Consider the following 22,130-nt stretch of genomic DNA (forward strand, 5'->3'; position numbering starts at 1 on the left):
AGGTGCCATCTACGGACTCGGATCAATGTTCTGGCAGAACGAGCCTGGTAAAGAAAGACTAGTGTTTGATCTACATGATCTGTTTGAAGAAGCTCATTCCTCCCTGCAGAGAGAGTTCCATGCGCCAAATCTCTGGAAACTTCAAGCTTGTCTGTTACTTCTTTATGAGAGACCTGCGGACAACGCGACGATTGAAACACCACGCACGTGGATTCAGTCTGCTCACACCGTGGCGTGTGCTCAGATGATTGGTCTACACAGAGATCCAACAAACTGGAAGATTGCGTCATGGGAAAAGAGACTGCGTAGGAAATTATGGTGGTTTACCTACAATGCTGACATCTGGTCCTCCGTGTGTCATGGAAACCCTCCTTTAATCTATCGGCAATCTTTCACAACCACTGACCCCGACAGAGAATGCCTAGAATCTGATGAAGATCTTCCTGACACTCTATTTTATCTGGTAGATAATTCCAATAAGGGTATTGAAATTTCTACTACAGCTCGATTTATTCAATCAGTTAAGTTGAACAAGATTTTGCATAATTTGATTGACTCGTATTAGTGAATATCAAGCAATATCTCAATACTCAAAATACACAGTATACTGACAATGGCAGCAGCTCCGATACTGCACATGAAACATCTATGCAACAGCCTCTACAGCGCGAGCAGGGACTACTGAAAATTAAAAGTGATCTTGACGAATGGATTTCAATGATGCCAAGATGCACGACAATGATATCCACCCAAGAATCGCTTAATTTCAGGAATAATGGTACTCATGGAGAATCTTTATAACTCATCCAGCTGGTAACAAGTGGTTGACTATTCTGCAGCGCCTTTGAATCTCGCCTTCTTTACAGTTCAGGCCCTTCTTTTTCGGGCTATTATGAGCCCTGCAAAGATGAATGCGAAACTAGATTCAAATTCTTCTCTGTGTCGCCATTTTGAGCTCGCTGTCAGCTCCTTTCAAGAATTTACCCTGTTCATCAATGGAATTACGCGACAATGCCTGCATGCATATTGGGGTGGACGTGTGTAACCCCTACAATCTCTTCCAAGCTATGAAATTGACATTATTCGTTTTGCTAGACGCCCGTTCACAGTTAACACTTTGCGGAAACTTTTTGATATATCTATTTTTACTAGCATCGACTCCAACTCAGGTCCATTCAGCTTTTGCATTATTGGAAAGCTTTCACGACTCTCTTCAAAGACTTCGAGAATGGGCAATTGACGATGCATCCCTTGCTTTAGTCCGACCGGTGGCATTGCGAATTTACTCCTTTTTTACTCAGGCGGCGCGAATAATGAGGACTGAAATGGGAGCGCATTGAACATGGAATTGTGGTGATTGTTCTTTTCTTTGCAAATAACTGGAAGGCTTTTTGTTGAAGTGTACAACGCTGCACCAGTGGCATATGGTAGTAACTACTCATCTTCTCAACTAAGGAAATTCACGGCGCTCCATAGCGGCAATCAATCTGATGTCTCTGCTGCCCCGTATTCTTTTACCTTGTATGCAAATTGCTAAAAAAATAATTACTCAAAGTACTGAATACTGAGTATAACTTGAACTGGGTAAGATACCAAATAGGATACTAGTCATTTTAAAATGCTTCGACCCTGACAGGAACACTGGGTCGATTGCCGCTATGGAGCGCCGTAGACATCAATTACACTTCGAGGCTTGCTATATTTTCCAATTGGAGAATATTGGACTTCTTCGAATCCCATTGAGCCCGGTCCTCCCAATTCCATTCCTCTTTTACTATCAGTCCATCTCGGCGAAGCAGCTATGGCAATGATAACCACTTTTAGACCATACTTGTACTCTGGTGTTCCAAGACCCGCCCCAGTCTCTGCATCTATTACGGCAATAAGATCCGGCACAGCTGCCAGGATCTTGGACTGCCCATCTGATATCGCTTCAACAAAGGCATTTTCGTTCTTGAAAGGAACCTTGATAAGTGCCTTGCTTCCGTCACTCGTAGTGCCATCGACTTCCAGGACACCATACGTGTGCCCAGTCTTCAGAATTCGCTCAACATTAATAACCTTACCTCTTGCGATAATTGCTGCGCTGTCCGGGCCTCCGACTTCATCAATGATGCGAAGGGCCTTGTCTGAAATGTTTTTCTCAAGAGCGACTGCTCTTCCAATCCACCATGCAAGCGACACGGTATTCGTTACAGCCTGCTCCTGGACGACTTTGGCAGTCTTTGGCGCTCCGGCACTGCCAGCCCTGCATCCCATCTCCACGCAAGCTGCCCGAAGAGCCTTATCGACTAATATGTCTGTTCGTGACCTCGTCATCGTGATAAATGATCCGTCGCCACTTGCAATAGTATTAGGAACTAGAGCATCTCCACTTGGTGGCCCATAAACATTCGGGGTGATCTGGAATGTAGTCGGATATGCGCGCCCCATGAAATCAGCATCCACGCAAGGTACCCCGTAATGCGCAGAAACGCTCAAATTCACAACGCCATTACCACCGCCAATTTCCAATGACAGAAAACCGGAAACTGGTGGGCTTTTCATGACGTGCATTAGCTCTTCGTGGGCTTGAAGACACTCGTTATTCTCAAGTCGTTCCATGCTGACCTCTGGGCTGCCCATGCAGCCGGTCCATCCAACCAGAGACTCATCTGTAAGGTATTCAGGTGCGACAACTCTCATTTTCCCGGGGAATTGACGAACAATGGCCTTAGCTTTGAGATACTCTTGATATGGGTCTCCACCACCACCGCATCCGAGAATCTTGCAGCCATGGGCTATGAATGAGAGATCGGTGGGAGAGATAATCCATTGTCCATCCCTTACTTCTGGTCTGTATGTTCTGATGTCAACCTCTTCGTCCGGAGCAATCTTTTGAGCGGAGTGATTTCGATGACTTGATGATTCATCTTCGAAAGAAGAATCACCCATAGATTTCCCAGATAACTCCTGCTGCAAGACCACGTCTAGCTCTCCGATCGCTCTGACCACGATTCGTGCTTTTGCCTCTACATACTGGATCGGCAAGATGGTTACCTCTGCGATTTGAATAGTATCAGGTCTGGCGCCGTTCGAGATCGCTTTTTTGGTCGCCAGTCCGGAGACTTCCTCTTGTGCATCCTTGACCATTCGGTTAGATATATCGATGACAGTATCGATCACCCCGGAAACTCGCGACACAGCAGCACCAACGGCATTGGCAACTTCACCACCCTTGACAGTTCGCAGCATACGTACGCCAGAAAGGGGTTCGTCGGTCCGAATTATAGGAGCTCCTCCACCAACGATTAGAACATCGACCTCGCCTTTCTGGATTTTTGTTCTGTCCACGAGGTCCTCTATCTTTCGCCTCATCGCAATCTGAGCTTGATTTACCACCTCGGGGGTCACGTCTCCTAGACGCTCGGGGGAGACCCATTCCTGAAAATGGGTTGTGACCTGTAGGTTCAAGTAGCTCTGACGCAGCAACAATGTCAGTAGCAGTCAGAAATTCTCCGCCGAATAGTTTGGCCTTCTCAAGAAGCTCGAGGGCAACGCTATCCGGACCGACGGAGATAGGCCCGTCACCCATAGTCCGAATAATAGAGCCACCACCTAACCCGATGCTCTCGACCGCGGGAAGGGCAAAATTGGTACGAACTCCACCGACGAGACTCATTATAGAGCTCATCCGTGGCAAACCATTTGGAAGTAGTAGCCCGCTATCGGATGTCGTACCTCCAATATCGATAACCACCAGTGGCTCGGTCCTTTTACCGTACCTTTCGCCATCTGCCTCGGCTGCGGCTCGCCACAACAGCTCCCCGCCACGGATGGAATTCGTTGGTCCAGAATTGAACGTCCGGATGGGCAGCTCAATAGCCTCTGAAGCACCGAGAACACTACCATCATTCTGAGTGAGGTATAATGTATAGGGAGTTCCTTGGAAAATATTTTCCATCCCTTTTCGAAATCCAATTATCGTTTTCTCGGCCAGTGGTCGCAATGTGGCATTTAGAATTGCAGCATTCTCGCGGGCAAGAAATCCCAGCCCAGACACCTCATGAGATAATGTAATGCGAGGCTTAAAGCCAGGCTTTCCGTGACCGGACATGGAGCGTAGGATAATCTCCTTGGCTTTTGTCTCGTGCAGATGGTTTATTGGCGAATACATGCCTGCAATGACGATGTTGGAGATGTTGTTCTTGACCAAATCATCAGACACGCGCTCGAGCTCCTTGATATCCAGAGGGCTAATTTCACTGCCGGAAATCTGGAATCCTCCATGGCAGAAGTAGACCTGAGGCGTTTCAATACAAGCTCGGAGATCTGCAGGGAAATCGATGAAAGGAGGAATTCCACGCCCAAATCCTTCTTCGGGCCCTCCACAAAGTCTGATAACCGCGACACTTCGCAATGAAGGTGAGCGCTGAACGACAGCATTGACAAAATGTGTTGTGCCAATAATAATGCAACCGATGGATGAGCGCGAAACATTGGAGGCGTCAATCACTGCTTGTACTGCATTGGTAATCCCTGTGGTGACATCCGGTGTCGTTGGCGCCTTATGAGAGGTCACAATAGAGACTGGGTTCAGGGAGATAAGTACCGCATCGGTGTTCGTTCCTGTGATCGAAGGGATGAGTGTCATTATATTTCACCGGAGTCATGTGTTTCCTTGGGCTCACCTCCGACATCAACTCCGATGCGGTATGCACGGTCATGAAAGTCTGCCATGGTTTGGGCTCACAAGACTCGGCAAAAGGTAGAAGCAAATCGTTGCACAAAGGACAAATTTATCACATATCATTTGAACCCGTCATGGAGGCGTGCTTTGATCACAGAGAAAGCCCCTCAAGAGCTATGTGATTGCGGGGTTTGAGTTAAGCGACGCAGTTCCCCGATCGCGATAACGCCAACCCATTTCAAGAAGGTGTGCGAGACAGCCTCGGCCAATCCACAATGAAACGCATATCTCGCCGATAGAGCTCGATGAGGACTGCGGACATTAGCCCGGCCCCGCACCTGTCAACTTGCGCCTCCAGGGCTACACGGCATAAAACGCCCGGCTCAAGCCGCCTCGATGACAGAAACACCCGTCTCCAAGGTAACCTCGAGCTGCCTGCCACTTGGCGAAAATGACTACATCATCCCCCGATACCTTAAGTATCCCGATTATTGATCTCGAGCGAGCCCGTTCAGCAGACCCCGACGAGGTTCGCCGAGCTGCCAAAGAAGTATACCTCGCGTTTAAGAACGTTGGGTTCGCTTACATTGAGAACCATGGTGTCCCGCAAGACCTTATAGACGAAGCCTTTGAATGGGTATGAAATCTCCCAATGTTTTAAAATGCCTTATTCTGACGCGGATTTCAATAGAGTCGAAAGTTTTTCGCGCTCTCCCAAGCGGATAAAGACAAAGCACCTCACCCACCACAAGGCTGGTATCATCGAGGTTATTCAGGAATTGGTCGAGAGAAAGTCGTTCAAATGGAATTTGACAAGGAACGTATTGCCGAGAAACGAAAGACGCCAGATGTTAAAGAGTCTTTCGAACTTGGAAACGAGTCCGATGAGCGTATGCCAAATATATGGATTCCCGAAGATATTCTTCCAGGTTTTCGTGCGTTCTTCACCAAATTTTTTGAAGTCTGCTCTGGCATGGAGGAAGTGATGCTAAGTACAATTGCCGTCGGCATGGGTCTGGAGAAAAACTTTTTTCTGGAATACCACCAAAACAAAACCAACCAGTGCAGGTTATTGCACTATCCTGCCGTGGAAGAAGATTTTCTGCGTCTCGGGAAGGCTGAGAGAATTGCTGCGCATTCTGATTTTGGAACAATGACCATCTTATTCCAAGACCAGGTTGGCGGCTTAGAAGTCGAGGACATTCATGAAAAGGGAATGTTCAATCCGGCTCCTTACATCCCAGGAACCGCAGTCGTCAACATTGGAGATCTTCTGATGCGTTGGAGTAATGACGAGCTCAAGTCCACTCTGCATCGTGTTCGTGCTCCGCCACTCGTTGATTCGCCTGGTGAATCATCAGGCCGTATCACACGTCCGCGTTATTCTATTCCCTATTTCATCAGTCCTGATCGAGACCGTGTCATAGATTGTGTCCCAGGGTGCTATGGACCAGATCGACCTAAGAAGTACGAGCCGATTACGAGCGGGGATTATATCTCAATGCGAATGAATGCAACTTACTGAGAGCAATGTTCAAAAACCTTAGAATCTATCAGGTTTAATTTGAAACTAAATTGATTACTATTTATTGAGAATTAATTATGATATGAACAACTGGAGACATTTTATCGTAATCCAGCTTGGTATTTTGAAAAGCATATGAAATATCTTTCGCAACTAAATTGTAGTCTTTCAAAAAATTTGAAAGAGTATCCGATCAAATTGCCGTATAAAAAGTGCTCAAGACTAACATTTCACAATTTTCAAGGTCAACTGGAAATACCAAGCCGCAATACCCCCGGTGCCGCTCGAGTTATCGGAAATCGTTGGAACCTGACTATTCAAGTCGGTCCATTGGAATTTTCATCAGTGAGTGACTTGTCTGGGTTACCAAAACTTGTGAATTTTGATGGATTTGCGCTATAAAAAGTAGAATCCAAATTTAAAACTCGAAGGAAATAAAACATTGATCCAACGATATTGCTCAGATAATATCGTAATTTCAAACAGAACTAGAAACTGCCATTTCTTTTTCTGCTCCTTGGACCGTAGGCTCCGTATCATCAAGCTTTGAAACGCCATACAATATTTCGTCGCCGCAAAAGGGAGCTTCCTGGCCAAGCCCCAGAGGAGGGAAAAGAAAGGAAAGCATCCAAAACACACAGAAGCTCATAGCTAGGCCGACAAGGAACGTCAAATTGTACAAACGTATCCAGCCGGTCCATTGGCTCCCCGAATAGGAATTGACCGTAGCTACCAATCCAGCTAAACGATACTATTAATTGATCCAACTTTCGTTTTTCGGAATTCAAATTTACTTACGGATCAAAGGCCACATGCCAGCCAAGAAGGCAACGAAAGCTCTCCAGTTAACCCCGTCGTCGAACCAATAAATGGAGGAGCTGTCTCCCGAGTAAAGATCGCCTATTTTCAATTTATGTTTTCGCACGATATGATAATCGGCAAGCATGATTCCTCTTCCATAGTTGTCAGCTGTCAGTGCGATCAGATTTTATTTATTTTTGTACTTACGTTGCAGGAGCCATGAAAACACCAAATCCACTTAGGACTGAGAGAAACTTTTCGGCTGTAGAGAGGAGTTGCCACGGCCTATTGCAAAGGTTAGCTCCAATGTTCAGATTCAGGTATATCTCAAAGCATACTGGACTGCAATTCCAACACAAGCCATGATATATCCACCCCTTCTAATGTTGATGTATCGGGGCCATAGACCTGCCATATCCATGCCGCAAGATACCGAGTTTAAAACAACCGAAATCTATTTTCGATTCGGTTAAAAATACTAGTAGTAATCGAGATCCTTAAAAAATGGAATACCATACCGAGAATTGGGAGAACACCATTCCAATACTAGCGAAGAATACAGCCGCCCGAACACCAGGACTGGATTCATAAAAGTCTTGAATATCTGCAAGCAGATATATTGGATTCCATTCGATCTCTCCACCCATGATATCACGAGATGCACTAGTCACAATAATTCCGATGGTAGCTGTTGCGGCTATAGTCAACGGCGAGGCAATGAGTTGTGATAAAGTCGGAGCGAATCTTCGTTTGGCATATCGAGTCCAGTCTGATTGGCCAAGAGTACCGGATCCCCAAGATCCAAGAATTGCAGTGATACCAAACATGAATGCCCATCCAACATTTGGCGCTGAACCCGGCTTTTCGAACATGCTTCCTGGTCCATGCGCTTGAGAAACGGCCCTTTTCCCGTCAGCCTGATATTGATTGAACGATTTCAGATGTTCAACTTACCAAATGAGGAGCCCGAAACATGATCCACAAAAAAAGGTGAAACAAATTATAAACGGAACCTGCAATCTCTCCGGGCGTATAAGCAGCCCAGGTATGAATGCGCACATCCAGATTAAAAGCCCGATAAAGTCTTTTGTTTGAAGGTGGGAGCCCGGGGCAAAATAGTTAGGCATATGGGCAAATCCTTGAGATGTTAGTATTCAACGGGTATGGCAACGAAAACTTTAGAATCTTACCGGGTATAATGGCTCCAATCATCACTCGAGTAGCCTGGCCTCCCCAAAAGGCCTGCATACCAAACCACATGCAGGACACAAATACTCGCAAAACGACGGGGACTGTGGTTACCATTAGCTTGTAATATGGGTGTGTTAAGCTTCCCTGTACGAACAATATGAGCCTCTCATGCCCCATGAAAATCGACTCGACACAGTAAATCCGATATGATGATTTTCACCCATCCAGCCACAGGCGACCGCCAGCAAGCCAGCTAAGATACCCCCAACGACCTGGAATTTTACAAAGTCAGACGAATTATTTCCACTTGATATCAGAGCACTTACTACTACGGCGATAGCCTGTTGCGGACTCAATCCGAAGGCTAGGAGAGTACTTCCTGTTGACCATGCAGAGATGCAAGATCCCGACACGGTCCAGTATCCTAAAAAGAACAAATCATTGAGTTGGTCTTTTAGAAGAGCTGATGGGCATAAATTCGCACCAAAGTATGACCACACTCCATAAGTCCTGCGATCGGGTGGAGTTGGAATCAAGTCGCGATTGCACCAAGTCGTGTTCTCGTACTGGGCATCTTCGTCCTTGGGACTAGAGCGTGTCAGAATATGCACTTGGAAATCGCATCTGAAAAGCTATCTGTCATTACTCACCACTGAAGCTTTTGCCTAATTTCTGGCCACGACCACGCCATCTTTTGTCGCTCAAGATTCGGCAAAGAAGATAAATATGGGGCAAAGGAGACTCCAAATGTACCTTCGCCGTGGGCAGCATTTTCACGAGGTTACATATGTCTTGCTTATCGTCACAAACATAGTTGATTGGCTGTATGTGTGTGCCCCCTCACATCCCGCGGATCTTCAGAGTTGGCCGATCTCACTTGACCGATCACCCCCACTTCCCCAACCCAACCCAGCTCCACTGACTCGCAATCTTCGTATCGATCGTCCATAAATTCCGGCATCGACTTGTTGGCGTTTTACATGGGTGATGGGTCATGTGGAATTGAATAATGTCTTTGCCGAGAATTTCTGTGGCCAATTTACCCCTCTGTATTTCCAGATCGGTAAACCTCAATTGACGTGTCAACCCTCGGTTTTCGGCACACTGAAACATGGCATTGCCGGCATTTAAATGCTCTGCTTTTGAGCCACAACTTAGAACATATTTTATATGCCATTATGAATTCCACGTTCACTACGCATAAATTCAACTTGAATAATGGAGCAGCTATCCCTGCTATTGGGCTCGGGACTTGGCAGTCAGAGGAGCATGCCACGTGTGAAGCCGTCAAACATGCTCTTCAGAAAGGTTACCGACATATAGACACAGCTTTGAACTACGGGAATGAAAAGGAAGTCGGGGAGGGAATTCGCGCCTCGGGTGTACCAAGAGATCACATCTGGGTTACGACCAAGTTGGACAACCATTGGCATCACCGAGTACCGGAAGGGCTTGATTCGTCACTCAAAAGTCTAGGCCTCGAATACATTGACCTTTTTCTGATACATTTTCCGTGTTCTACGGACCCTCAAGACAGGTCAAAACATTTGACTAACTGGGATTTTGTCAAAACCTGGAAAGAAATGCAGAAGCTTTTGTGCACAGGAAAGGTTAAAACTATCGGGGTTTCAAACTTCTCAGTTTCTCATCTAGAGAGGCTGCTGAATGATCCGTCCTGCAAAATTATTCCAGCAGTCAATCAAATCGAGGTTAGTATCTCTATTTTTTCTTATTACAGGTTGGCGCAGTTCTGACATCATGATATCATATAGCTACACCCTCACAACCCATCGTATGTCCATGAAGCATCTATTTTTATCGAATAATTTGCTAACTAAATTAGCCCTAGAATTTTGAAATATTGTCGATCAAAGGGAATCCACTGCACGGCATACTCCTGCCTTGGTGGTCATACTAACTCGGCTATAAACACTCGCACCGAGTTGATCAACGATCCTGTGGTATTGAAGATATCATGCGCGATGGAGAAAACAGCGGCACAAATACTGTGAGTATAAATCAGCGAGTACACTTCATTATCATAGCATCAAAGTTAACATCTCCAGTATCATGTGGGGATTACAACGCGGCACTAGTATGATTCCTAAGAGTGTGACCCCGGAAAGGATCGATTCCAACTTTGAGATGGATAATTGGAGCTTATCAGAAGCGGAAACCACCGAGCTCGATAGAATTCAAACTCGGTCGAAGGTAGTTGGTGATGCGTGGATGCCAATCCGTGTCTTCTTTGGTGATGGAATGTAACTCTTCTCGCGAGAGTTTGTCGAGAGTTTGTCTCAAGCGATGTCATTTTATTGAATCTTATAGCTCGATGTCGTCTCTCACTAGCACGTCATCTATGATTTTCAACACTTAACCCGAGTTGCCAGTGTGTGTTACAATCTCAAAAGTGTAATTTCTGACGAAAATACGAAATTTTTGAATCACACTTGGTGCCAAATTTGAGACTCCAAATTATTTTTGGATAAGAGATGAGTATTAGTTCTGATAATCAGATACCAGAACTTATAATATTATTGAAAGGCTGCTGGGTCCACACTCTCGGGTTTATTATACCCGGGCCATGACAGCCATTTCTATCGTGATCCCTGGACCAAATGCTGCAACTACGACTTTATCCCGTCCAGTCCCAGTGGCCTTCTCCTCGTCTGCGAGCTCTTTGATGACACTGAGAATAGTAGCCGAGCTAGTGTTTCCTCGCATTCGATAAACATTGTAACTCTTCCGCAGATGGTGCTCCGATATCCCCAGGATCTCCTGCGCCAGAAGAAGAATTCCATACCCACCAGGATGCAAAGCCCAATCATAGTTGCACGGATCAAAATTAGTTTCGAGAAGATTTAGTGACGGAGTTGAAGCAATCAAATCTTGAAAAGCGGGAAAAAGCGAAGAAGAAATATGCTTAGGAACGTCCTTTGAAATTACAGCGTGATAGCCTGCTTAGTTGTAAGTGTTGATGTTCTTCGACTAACAAGAGACGCAGAAAGCAAAAATATCATACCGTGTGCGTGTACATTAAACTCAAGGCATCCCGCCGAGTCCTCTAGCGTTGTGGACTGGACATTGAGAATTTTCCAAAGAGACCTGCTTTCGGTGGGTTGAATTTCGATTTCATTGCTCAAGATTAATGCACCAGCTCCATCTCCAAACAGCGTCGGTCCAATGTGAACTTCATCATCGCTCACGATATATGCTAACTCCGTACGTAGGAAAATGGTTGTCATCTCACATGCAACCACGAGTGCTCTCCCTGGCTTCTTGAGTGCAGCCCTTCCCAGAAGAAGCTCGTTCGCAGTTCGCAAAGCAGCCACGCCACCTGCGCAGCCGATGCCATGAATTAGACTTCGCTGCACATTTCTGTGAAGACCAAGTCTTTGAGAGAGTAGATAGTCCAGCCCTGGATTTGCTGTGTTGGTACATGTGACTACAACCATGTGGGTGATGTCATTGAGGGAGCCACCCCAATCTTGTAGAGCTTTGTTGGCAGCTTCCTCTGCCATTGGAATACCATATTTCTTGAAGAGAAGGTCGCATTCTGAAATAGTAGGTATTTTTGATTCCTTCCAGTACGGATGATCATCTGGTAGGGACGAGTGGCGATGTTGTATTTTGGATTTTTTGTTTATTTCTAAAATCTTTTCAAGACTAAATCGGAGAGTCAGTGATTACATTGTCCTGACTAGATAGCCTTGGGAAAGTTCATACACTGGGCTTGAATCATATGATGTGGAAATGATCCCATAAATGTCCTCTGGGTCAATTCTATTCGCGGGGTAACAGGATGCTGTCGCGACAATGGCTACATTTGGGACGGGACGATCTGTGTCTTCTGTTGGGACTAGTAGACTTCTATTATCATCCTCAGTCATGGTGGCGGAAAATTTAGGAAGTGAAAATGTTTGAAGGCTTTGCATAAAAGAGAGCAAGGAAGACGGGTTTGTGGTTCATAATGATGAGCTCAATTCAGTTGGGACTTGAAGTTCAACCCTACTACCGAATCATTCTCGCCGAATCATTCTCGAAACCCCACTAAAGGTATACATTCCAATTTTTTGGATAATTGCTGAAGAGAGTGTGAGGAGGTCGGCAAAATACCCCGCTAGGCCAAAAGATATCTAGGGCCTAGGCGTACATTTCTACTAGATTTTTGCGGCGGCTGGGGCCAATGCAGGGACTTTGCCAAGCATGCCAAGGCTCACATGTTGAGTAAAACATAGTTGTTGAATCATTCATCAGAGCAATTGCTATATAGTGTGAAACCTACCATAATAAAGGTAGATTCATGTCCGCTGCGCTAGGTTAGGCTTCAGATGAGAAATCTAGTACCCGGACACTCAAACCTTGGAAGGTGATATTCAAGTTCCAGTTGCTATAAGAATACTTCAGACGTACTGGTACCATAGATGCTAGTATTTGTACGAAGAAAAATATAAATGGGAACTCGGTATTATAGCATAGTACACAGTGCCGTTAAAAGCTTAAAAGTACTACTAATAAAACCCATGGTGTCGTACGGCTAATTTTCGCAAATACTTCGAAGCATCGAAGATTTTTACTTGAATAGAGACATGCTATTTGACGGTTCCTGTTCCTCATTCGTCTCAGCCTTCTGCTGATTACGAGAAAATCCAGAAACACGGTGTTATTCTCGGTGCTATGTTCGGCGTGGGGACGGGTTTAAGGAGCGGATTTAGTATCGGAGTCCCAGCACCCGATGCCCCCGTCCTGATGACGATCTCCGTTTGCGTCCACCTGGCATGAAGCTGCTCAGCTTTATAAATACCAGCCCTCTCTCGAGTTTCATTTGCCAAAATTACAACAGAATATCTCTTTATACTCCTCCTTTTGTCAACATACAATGCCCAGTTACGATAACGTGATTGTGTTTGGTGCCACCGGCGCGGTGGGCTCTGCTGCTGCCCTGAGAGCCCATCAAAATGGGTCAAAGGTTTCGCTCGCAGTGCGCGATCCATCCAAGTCAATTCCAAGTCTCGATGGGATCTCATTTGAAAGGGTTCAGGCAGATCTCACTCAGCCCGACACTGTTCAGGCTGCGGTTCGCCAGACAGGTGCAAAGGCTGCTTTTATCTACGCGGTCTTCGGTGCCCCAGAACACATGAGGCCAGCTATTAAAGCTCTCAAGGAATCCGGCATTGAATTTGTTGTATTTTTGAGCAGTTTCACGATCATGACTGATATTCGTGCTGTTCCTCCAACCGATTTCATTCCTTTTCACCACGCCCAAGTTGAAATTGTTCTGGAAGAAGTTTTCGGTGACGACTCATTTGTCGCTGTTCGACCCGCATATTTCGCAAGCAACATTCTTCAGCAGAAGCTTGGCATTGAACAAGGAGAGGTGAAATTGCCAAGCCCAGAAGCCAAGTTTGATTTCATCTCGCCCAATGACATCGGCGCTGTGGCCGGTGCCCTTCTGACCACCGGTCAACGAGTCAGAACTGTTGGACTTCTTGGGCCTGAGAAATTATCGCTAAGGGATGCTATTGGCGTCGTTGGCCATGCTCTAGGGAAGCAAATCACTGTGACCAAAATTCCCGAAGACGAAGCTGCAACGGTGATGGAGAAGGCTGGCATTCCTGCACCCCTAGCCAATTGGCTCATTCGCAATGTCATTGACCACCCAAACTATTTTTGGGAAAGCCCTGATGCATCTACGGCTATCGGTAATGTTCAAAAGTATTCACACAATTCCCCACATCGATTCCAGCAGTGGATGGAGAACAACAAAGACAAGTTCTGAGTATGAGGGGGACCGGAATAGTTATGTTTGCTAGGTGGATCTTTGAATAGAAATTATGAAAAAAAAAACACTACAACTCCACGCACCGACACTTTATTTCCAAGCCCCGGGAGGTCCAGTTCAATTAACTTTGGAGTGTGGTGCTAGTACTATATCCCTACCTAGGTAGGTGCCCCTTTACTAACTAGTACCTATCTGATGATTCCCTTCGCTTGAATCCCAATTGTATAGATCAACTAGAACTATGAGCTACCAGTTTAGTACCTCAGGTTAATACCATCAACTTCACTTCACACCTGGTCAGTATAAATGATGAATGATAAATTGATTTATGCCTATAGTGACTAGTCGAGTCCCCTCCAATTATCCTGTAGCTTGAAATTAATAATATGTACTATACTATACTATACTCCTCATGCACCTTTCACACGTCATGCAGCGAACGCGTGGGGGGGCAAAATGGCGCCCTCCGCAGATTGGCGGGATTCACCGCCTTACGTTGTGGAGTGGCTGGGTTCCTTGGACTGCGACAACTTGAACCCCGTTTCTACTACAATTCTCCTTGATTAATTTCCTTCTCGAATTTCGATATCCTCCGAGTCCATCTTTGACCAACACTACCTGGAATAGAGGATTCTCAACTTCGGACTTCCACTTTGCGCACGGTTCACCCTTTCCCGCCCCCAATCGGAGCTACTAGTACCCCTCAGCGCGCATTCTCCTCGAAACTCTCTGCCAAATAATCCCATCTCCTTTATTTTTCAAAGCCACGATTATTATCGGATCAAAGACGAGTACAACTCAATTGCAGACTCAGGGATGGATGAGTTTGCGCAGACCCGTGGTGCCGACGATCTCTTTGATGATGAGATCATCCCGGTCTCGGCAGAGGAGCAAGAGGTTCAGACGGAAGTAATTGTACCGGAGGTAGTGGCACCGGCTCCGCAGGCGCAGGAGGAGAGTCCGCGCGTCGAAAAGACAGCACCCGCGCGCGGGGAAACGCCGCAGCGAGGCCGTGGTGGCGAGAGAGGTCGAGGTCGAGGACGTGGCCGCGGTAAAGGAGGTCGCGGTGGTCGCGAGTCACAACCGGCCGAGCAAAAGCGCCCTGAGAGCGCACCGCGAAAGAATGGCGCGGCGAAGAGCGGGCTCGAAGGAAGTCGATGGGCTACTGTAGAGGAGTCATCGGAGAAACCTCAAGAGGTGGAGAAGGAGAAGGAAAAGGAACAGGAACAGGAACAGACAAAGGAAAAGGAAAAGGACCAGCCTGCAGAAGAAGAGGACAGCAAGACAGAGGTCGCGAGTGCCGATGGTACTGAGCCGGCACGAGTGCCAGCTGTCCGAGGGGATCGAAGTGCCACGGGTGGTGTGAGGAAGGTTAGTATGCTTTAGGATAACTCACAACAAACAAATTTACTGACGGTTGCTTTTCTAGCCGAAACTCACCGAGGAGGAGCTATCAAAGCGTATCGCTGCAGCCAAAGAGAACGCCGTCAAGAAAGCAGCTGCCCATGCTCGAGCACAGGCTGATCAGGCCTCCTTCATGGAACGTGAGCAAGTGGCCGCTAAGAAACGCCGCGAAGAACTTGCGAATCGCCGTGTCATGGATAACGAGCGCGAGCAGAACCGACAACGTAAACTCAAGGCCCAAACCGGTCGTGAATGGGATTCGCAGAAACGTGAAGAAGACTACAACCCTCGTGGCGGTGGTAGTCAATTCCGACGTGGCATGCACGGTGGCGTGTCTGGACACACACGACGGGACTTCGACGCCGCGCCTTCGGAGGAGCTCGCCGCGGACGATCTGCTGAGTCCTAATCGGGTGCGTGGCCGGGGCGGCCGTAGCGGTCGTGGTCGTGGTCCTTCACGCGGACCAAAGGGAGAGCGTGCCTCGTCGAGGGAGCCATCTGAAAAAGCATCTTCTCCTGCTATCAACAAGGAGGATTTCCCCGCTCTGCCGGTAGGGAAGAAGCCCGAGGAGGACCCCAAGCCAGCAGCTCCACCCCTGGAGAAGCCCTCTATGGAAACGCTGGAGGCTACAATGTCCCCCGTGACTGGCACTTGGGCTGACCAATTCGACGACGACGAGTAGCCTGTCTTGCCGTTGACTTGTTCTCTTTTGATCCGATTGTTTTTGCTTATTATTTTGGCACATTGAAACCTTACGACTTCCCTTTTGTTTTGCATCGCTCACGACATGAAAAGACCTCTGGTTACCCTTTTGCAATTTGATATCCCCTTGTGTATTGGTGATTAGACACCTCCCTTCAAAAGAACGAATTAATCCAAGATACCTCGATTGGTATATTGAAACACTTGAGCTATCACATCTGAAGCAATATTTTCACCACCCATGGATACCGCATACATTACGGCCAATATATCGATAATAGGTTAACTGATACTAGTATTTCCCAAGGTCTCTTCCAAATTTACTTTTGTCGTCGAAACTAATTTAGGAGATGTCAATTCCAGGTCAAGCTGGGCGTCTCACTATAGCCCAACACCAACCTTTCTCAAGAGAGAAAGCAAACGAGAATACGAACCCTTCAATCTCCGGTCGACCGGCACTGATGATAACCAATTGTCTGCATTTCTCGCAGCCACTAATCTGGGGTGCAGAAACCTTGACCTAAAGATCCGGTACGGAGTACCAATACTTCAACCTGAGCATCCACCACGGGCAATATTAGCTTTTAGTTAGACGGCACTTGAGTGAACGGCGCTAGGCAGCATCGATTATGGCTTGCATAGAAACACGTAAGCTCATGTTTTGGAGATGCAATCTGGAACCAACTTTGGAACTTTGGTTTTATGTTTTTTCCGGATTCTTCTCACAGAGCTATCGGAGAAACGTCGCTTGAACTAGTAGTATGAAGCTGCGTGGTCAGTTCCACCGTGGGGCCCTCAGACCCAGCAAGATTGATAAACCCTTCTAACTCGGTTTTATGTTTCATTAGCTCGGAGCTACGATTGACTCGGTGATCATCCGGTCGTCCAGTTCTCAACAAGATCCAGAAACGTGGGTTAAATAGCATAAGAAGGTGGGAAATGCCAGGGGATTATCGCTCTACTTTGTGCGCCTTGAACATTAAAGCTTTGAAAGACTGACGCGGTCACCCCAGTTTTGACAGTCTTGGATCTTTAGCCTCTGCAGATCTTCAGTTCAACCGGAGTTAACTTTAACCGTCCTGTCCATGCGCAACTCCTTTTCGGCCAAATCGGACATAAATTCCAATTTGATCAGGGCAGCTCGGGGATCCACCACAGTCTCGTACGAGACGACAATTGGATAATTCCAATGGTGGACCCCCAAATCGACTTGTTTAACCATGAAGCACCTTATTTTCATGAGTAAAACTGGCGGGACACTACCGGCAGAGGCGTCATTCGATTTATTTTGCCCCTTTGCAATTCCAGCCGGTTTCTTTATTCCAAACATTTGGTCCGTAGCCTTATCCATGTCTCGCAACACGATTACGACGCCGTGGAGGTTTAGGAAAGCCTCACAGTGCTCAGAACCCCATGACCGGTACTACTAACTAGTTTCAATGGATACACCTCAGTCCACTCGGGAGAAGATCAGCATACGTTCGAGAATTCGTCCACCCCAAACCGGAAGAATCACCGCCATTTCATTTCAATTTCCCTCAATACCCTGACGTTATAAATATACTAGATAGTCCGCTAATCCAGGTTCTGCCTTCGCTATCGTCCAAGCCTTTGCGAGTCCCTCGTTTTCTTCGATTCAATACACTCGTTTCATCCGGTTCACCATGCGCCTTCAATCAGGTGTTTCAGCTGCGGCTTTCGCGGCTGCCGCCAGTGCTCGATCTCTTTCAGATGTCTGTACTTTGTCCAATGTCAAGTCCGCTCTACCCGCGAACGGCACCCTCCTAGGAATCAACCTTGATTCTTCAGCTTCTGTTGCTAGTATAGTCTACAATGCTACAGTTGGTGGTGGTATGTCCACTTCTTCCAGTGACAGTGAGACTTACAACTACTGCAATGTCACCCTGACCTACACTCACCCTGGGAAGGGGGACACTGTTGTCGTCAGGTATGCTCTCCCCGAGCCTTCCGACTTCAACAAGCGCTTCTACGTTGCCGGAGGTGGAGGCTACTCGCTGTCTTCCGATGCCACTGGCGGTCTCGAGTATGGTGCTGCGGGAGGTGCTACCTCTGCCGGTTATGACGCCCTGGATGGCGTTTCCTATGACGATGTTGTTCTTCTCGGAAACGGCTCTATCAACTGGGATGCGACCTACATGTTCGGGTATCAGGCTCTCGGTGAAATGACCCAACTCGGAAAATACTTCACCAAGGGTTTCTACGGCATGAAATCCAAGTCCAAGCTCTATACCTACTACGAAGGATGCTCCGACGGTGGTCGTGAGGGTATGAGCCAGGTTCAGCGCTGGGGCGACGAATATGACGGTGTTATCACCGGTGCCCCTGCCTTCCGCTACGCTCAGCAGCAGATTAACCACATCGTTCCTGATGTCGTCGAGAAGACCCTTGAATACTACCCCCCGCCCTGCGAGCTGGCTAAGATCGTCAATGCCACCATCGCCGCTTGCGATCCCCTTGACGGCCGTACCGACGGTGTCATCTCCCGTACCGACCTTTGCAAAATCAACTTCAACCTATCTTCTATCATTGGCGAGGAGTACTACTGCGCCGCCGAAACCGCTACCTCCCTGGGCTTTGGCTTCAGCAAGACCAAGCGCCAAGCTGCCGGTAGCACAACTAGCTACGAACCGACGCAGAGTGGTAAGGTCTCCGCGGAGGGTGTCGCTGTCGCTCAGGCTATCTACGACGGCCTGCACACCACCAAGGGTGAACGTGCCTACCTCTCGTGGCAGATTGGCTCCGAGCTGAGTGACGCCTCGACTGAGTGGAACAACAGCACCCAGAAGTGGGAGCTAGACATCACCTCAATGGGTGGTGAGTACATTGCCAAGTTCGTGCAGCTTCTGGATCTGGACAACCTCTCTACCCTGGATGGCGTTACCTATGATACCGTCGTTGAGTGGATGGATATCGCTATGAACCGCTACTTCGACAGTCTGCAGACCACCGTCCCTGACCTTACCAAGTTCCAGAAGTCTGGTGGCAAGCTCCTCCACTACCACGGAGAGTCTGATCCTTCTGTCCCCGCTGCCTCTTCCGTGCATTACTGGCAAGCTGTCCGTGACATCATGTACCCCGGGGTTTCCTCTCAGGAGAGTCTTTCCAAACTCCAGGACTGGTATCAGTTCTACCTGATCCCCGGTGCGGCCCACTGTGGAACCAACACTCTGCAACCCGGCCCCTACCCTGAGAACAACATGGATATCATGATCAACTGGGTCGAGAACGGTGTCAAGCCCTCTCGTCTGAATGCCACCGTCTCCTCCGGAACCTACGAGGGTGAGACCCAGATGCTTTGCCAGTGGCCTAACCGTCCTCTTTGGCACAGCAACTCGACTTTCGACTGCGTCAACGACAAGAAGTCTATTGAGAGCTGGACCTACGAGTTCCCTGCTTTCAAGGTCCCTGTCTATTAAATGTACTAACTGTACAATTCACCCCGCGAACCAACTGATATGTGAAGAGTCACGCCGTTGTCTCGGTTGAGTCCACGGGGTTTTCCTGTTTTATATACCTTCTACCTGTAACTCAAAGCAAAGGAAATGATATTGTTTGTTTTATCTTTTTTAACTTTGGGTTTTTATTCATCTATTGAATTTTGCTTGTAGTTTACTACAAACATTGATTTTTGATCTTGACCTCTTCCGAGAGTCCATCTCTATATCTGGATATAAACGAAATGGAATGAAGTAAAAGGCAAGTTTCTATCAAGCTTTGGACAACTCTAGTAGTCTGACGTGAAAGCATCGGTAGCTTAACCCAGATTGAGGGTGAAAGCAGCAGATGTCGAACAGCTGTGGGTATCAACATCATCCGGCTCCTGGTACGAGGCGGCACAAGTAGTGTCGCCAGCAGCGCACTTCGCAGAAGTGCAGCTAGAGTCATCGGTAGTGACAGCGAAACCAGATGAAACAAAGGACGAGTCTGAAGCAAGATTGATAGAAGAGAGATCCCACCAGAGAGTGCTGTCGCCCTTGGTGTATTCGAACTGCAGCACGCTGTCCTCGCTTTCGGAGGTGGACATCTTGATTGAAATGCCGCCACCGTCGGAGTTGGTGCGCCAGCTCTCGGTGTAGATGCCACCACCCGGGGTCACAGTCTGCATTTCACTGGCGGTGTTTGAGGTCGACCAGATGTAGACGGTCTGGTCCAGGTTGTTCACGATGTTGACACCGCCACCGGTGCTGGCACTGGCAGTGGAAGAGGCGGAGGCAGAAGCAGAGGCTGAGGCTGAGGCTGAGAACGAGGCCACGGCCGAGACCGTTGCGGTCACAGTCGTGGTGCTGACGGTGGCGGTAGTTGCAGTGGGCCAGTAGCCCTGGGGAAGGGCAGAAGCTGTAACAGCGAGGGCGATAAGGCCGAGAGACTTAAGGAAGGCCATTGTTGCTTTGTTTAATTTGGTGTTGAAAGGATGGACAAGCAGGAGTGCTTAAAGTATGTATGTGTGTGACTGAAATTTGTAGTGATCGATAGCGTGTCTGGTCAACAGACAAGCAGGACTGGAAATGTCTGAAGGAGTGAATGATAGGAGGCACAGCCTCGAAAAAAAGGAAGGTATGGGAAAAGAGAGTAAGTGAGTGAGGCAAAAGACCGAAATTGTTTAACAAGACCCAGGGGGGCCCAGAGAGGACCATCTTCGCCTTTATACTGGCGGTGGAGTTCACTTCAAGGGGCGAGCCAGCAACTCTGAAACACACAAACGAATATAAAAGGAAGCCTATTCGATAGGTATAAGACCCATATATCGCCTAGAAGCATTCAAGAACCAATGCGTCCACTGGACACCGACCTGATTGGCTACATAGGTTAGGGTTTTCAGACAACGTAGTCTGTCTGGTCCATTTGCAGTTCTAGCTCCAGGAACACCTCACGATGGGGATCCATAGATCCACAGGGCTAGTTCATTTGTCGAATAGCATCGAAAATCATCAATAAAGTAACCAGGCCTCGACTCAACATGTGGGTCCCATGCGGTGTTCCAGACCGCGGCATCATCCCCTGACGCGTGTGGAGAACAGGCACCGATTGAAATGACCACTCACAGCCCGACTACTCAGGAGTTGAGGGTCAGCCACATTACGCGTGGCCTTGCGTAATTGAGGGTATCGACCCTATCTTAGGGCACACCTTCCACGAGAGTCGCACGATACTTTTGCTCGAGGGGCAGGGTTGCCGCTGGGGCGACAGCCACGGCTGATCGGGATTGTTAGCGGTCGGCCCTGACTATTCGACACGGATACGCTTAGGCTTAGGCTTCTACTTTTAGGACTTTTAGTACTTTTAGCTCAATCCTCTACCAGAAATTGGATGTTTATCTCTCTGCTTAATAAAATTAGGGTCTTGGACCCACTAATTTTTATGAAAACAGTACGGAGTACTCCGTACTGAAGATGTAGATCGATTTTTAATGAATTGGGGTATAACTTAAAACAGCGCCATGGGAGTACCACAGAGCCTCAGCTTTCTACAAGTCCGAGTCTTGCTTTGGCATCACATCAAAACTAAATTCCTTCACTCGGATCATAATTGCTTTAATGGGCACCCGCATGCCTGAGAAGTTCAGGAAGCTGGTCTTTGATGTCCTGGAGCTCGGAGTTGCCGCCAATATGCTTCCGCCCGATGAAGATGTTAGGCACGGTGGTCTGGTACGTGATTTCTTGAAGTGCGCTTTGAAGAGCACGGCCGTCATCTAAATACCCAAATGTTTAGTATCTAAAATAAATAATTCGAAATGACATTGTACCTAGGTACTACTATGCCATCACATCCCGAGTTTGCATTACTAGTACGACTTGTTTCCGCTCAAGGACTTACCGATTTCATTCAATTCAAGTAGGACATATTTAGCTCCGAGCTTATTTAATGTGCGCTTGGTAGAGGCGCAGTAGGGGCAGTAGCTCTTCGAGAAAACAACGACGCCATTCTCATTGATCAGCGCCTGGACCTTTGTTTTGGCCGCAGCTAGCTCTTCAGGGGTGGGGCCGGAGAAAAAGCCTGAAAGACGTTTAAAGACGGACATGGTTATGGTCGATGAT

General features: G+C 47.6%; 10 protein-coding genes across 10 annotated transcripts; 5 read left to right on the forward strand and 5 right to left on the reverse strand.

The window, feature by feature from the left end:
• Nucleotides 1-1,777: 1,777 nt before the first annotated feature.
• Nucleotides 1,778-4,719, reverse strand: N7533_005398 (hydantoinase/oxoprolinase family protein; the record flags this gene model as incomplete). Its single annotated transcript, XM_057102048.1, has 4 exons — nt 1,778-1,799; nt 1,832-3,423; nt 3,473-4,608; nt 4,671-4,719. 4 exons carry the CDS (start codon nt 4,717-4,719, stop codon nt 1,778-1,780), a joined length of 2,799 nt encoding a protein of 932 aa, XP_056961678.1.
• Nucleotides 4,720-5,120: 401 nt separating this feature from the next.
• Nucleotides 5,121-6,194, forward strand: N7533_005399 (isopenicillin N synthase family dioxygenase; the record flags this gene model as incomplete). Its single annotated transcript, XM_057102049.1, has 2 exons — nt 5,121-5,306; nt 5,361-6,194. 2 exons carry the CDS (start codon nt 5,121-5,123, stop codon nt 6,192-6,194), a joined length of 1,020 nt encoding a protein of 339 aa, XP_056961679.1.
• Nucleotides 6,195-6,984: 790 nt separating this feature from the next.
• N7533_005400 (uncharacterized protein) lies at nt 6,985-8,877 on the reverse strand (the record flags this gene model as incomplete). The annotated part of the gene is made up of 9 exons (XM_057102050.1): nt 6,985-7,147; nt 7,203-7,280; nt 7,334-7,449; nt 7,514-7,898; nt 7,950-8,133; nt 8,186-8,287; nt 8,341-8,458; nt 8,513-8,774; nt 8,837-8,877. 9 exons carry the CDS (start codon nt 8,875-8,877, stop codon nt 6,985-6,987), a joined length of 1,449 nt encoding a protein of 482 aa, XP_056961680.1.
• Nucleotides 8,878-9,364: 487 nt separating this feature from the next.
• Nucleotides 9,365-10,451, forward strand: N7533_005401 (uncharacterized protein; the record flags this gene model as incomplete). The annotated part of the gene is made up of 4 exons (XM_057102051.1): nt 9,365-9,895; nt 9,959-9,978; nt 10,036-10,194; nt 10,253-10,451. 4 exons carry the CDS (start codon nt 9,365-9,367, stop codon nt 10,449-10,451), a joined length of 909 nt encoding a protein of 302 aa, XP_056961681.1.
• Nucleotides 10,452-10,757: 306 nt separating this feature from the next.
• On the reverse strand, nt 10,758-12,076 carry N7533_005402 (type III polyketide synthase; the record flags this gene model as incomplete). Its single annotated transcript, XM_057102052.1, has 3 exons — nt 10,758-11,143; nt 11,209-11,852; nt 11,877-12,076. 3 exons carry the CDS (start codon nt 12,074-12,076, stop codon nt 10,758-10,760), a joined length of 1,230 nt encoding a protein of 409 aa, XP_056961682.1.
• Nucleotides 12,077-13,065: 989 nt separating this feature from the next.
• Nucleotides 13,066-13,965, forward strand: N7533_005403 (uncharacterized protein; the record flags this gene model as incomplete). The annotated part of the gene is made up of 1 exon (XM_057102053.1): nt 13,066-13,965. One exon carries the CDS (start codon nt 13,066-13,068, stop codon nt 13,963-13,965), a length of 900 nt encoding a protein of 299 aa, XP_056961683.1.
• An 819-nt stretch (nt 13,966-14,784) lies between these two features.
• On the forward strand, nt 14,785-16,054 carry N7533_005404 (uncharacterized protein; the record flags this gene model as incomplete). Its single annotated transcript, XM_057102054.1, has 2 exons — nt 14,785-15,339; nt 15,398-16,054. 2 exons carry the CDS (start codon nt 14,785-14,787, stop codon nt 16,052-16,054), a joined length of 1,212 nt encoding a protein of 403 aa, XP_056961684.1.
• Nucleotides 16,055-17,738: 1,684 nt separating this feature from the next.
• Nucleotides 17,739-19,511, forward strand: N7533_005405 (putative tannase; the record flags this gene model as incomplete). The annotated part of the gene is made up of 1 exon (XM_057102055.1): nt 17,739-19,511. The coding sequence occupies one exon, from the start codon at nt 17,739-17,741 to the stop codon at nt 19,509-19,511; it is 1,773 nt and encodes a 590-aa protein (XP_056961685.1).
• Nucleotides 19,512-19,849: 338 nt separating this feature from the next.
• N7533_005406 (Secreted thaumatin-like protein calA) lies at nt 19,850-20,476 on the reverse strand (the record flags this gene model as incomplete). Its single annotated transcript, XM_057102056.1, has 1 exon — nt 19,850-20,476. One exon carries the CDS (start codon nt 20,474-20,476, stop codon nt 19,850-19,852), a length of 627 nt encoding a protein of 208 aa, XP_056961686.1.
• Nucleotides 20,477-21,626: 1,150 nt separating this feature from the next.
• Nucleotides 21,627-22,114, reverse strand: N7533_005407 (glutaredoxin; the record flags this gene model as incomplete). The annotated part of the gene is made up of 2 exons (XM_057102057.1): nt 21,627-21,784; nt 21,910-22,114. The coding sequence occupies 2 exons, from the start codon at nt 22,112-22,114 to the stop codon at nt 21,627-21,629; spliced, it is 363 nt and encodes a 120-aa protein (XP_056961687.1).
• Nucleotides 22,115-22,130: the final 16 nt, after the last annotated feature.

The sequence above is a fragment of the Penicillium manginii genome (assembly GCF_028828005.1).
Source record: "Penicillium manginii strain IBT 31320 chromosome Unknown utg000004l:1.0-7231830.0:1.0-7236170.0, whole genome shotgun sequence".
NCBI classification, from domain to species: Eukaryota; Fungi; Ascomycota; class Eurotiomycetes; order Eurotiales; family Aspergillaceae; genus Penicillium; species Penicillium manginii.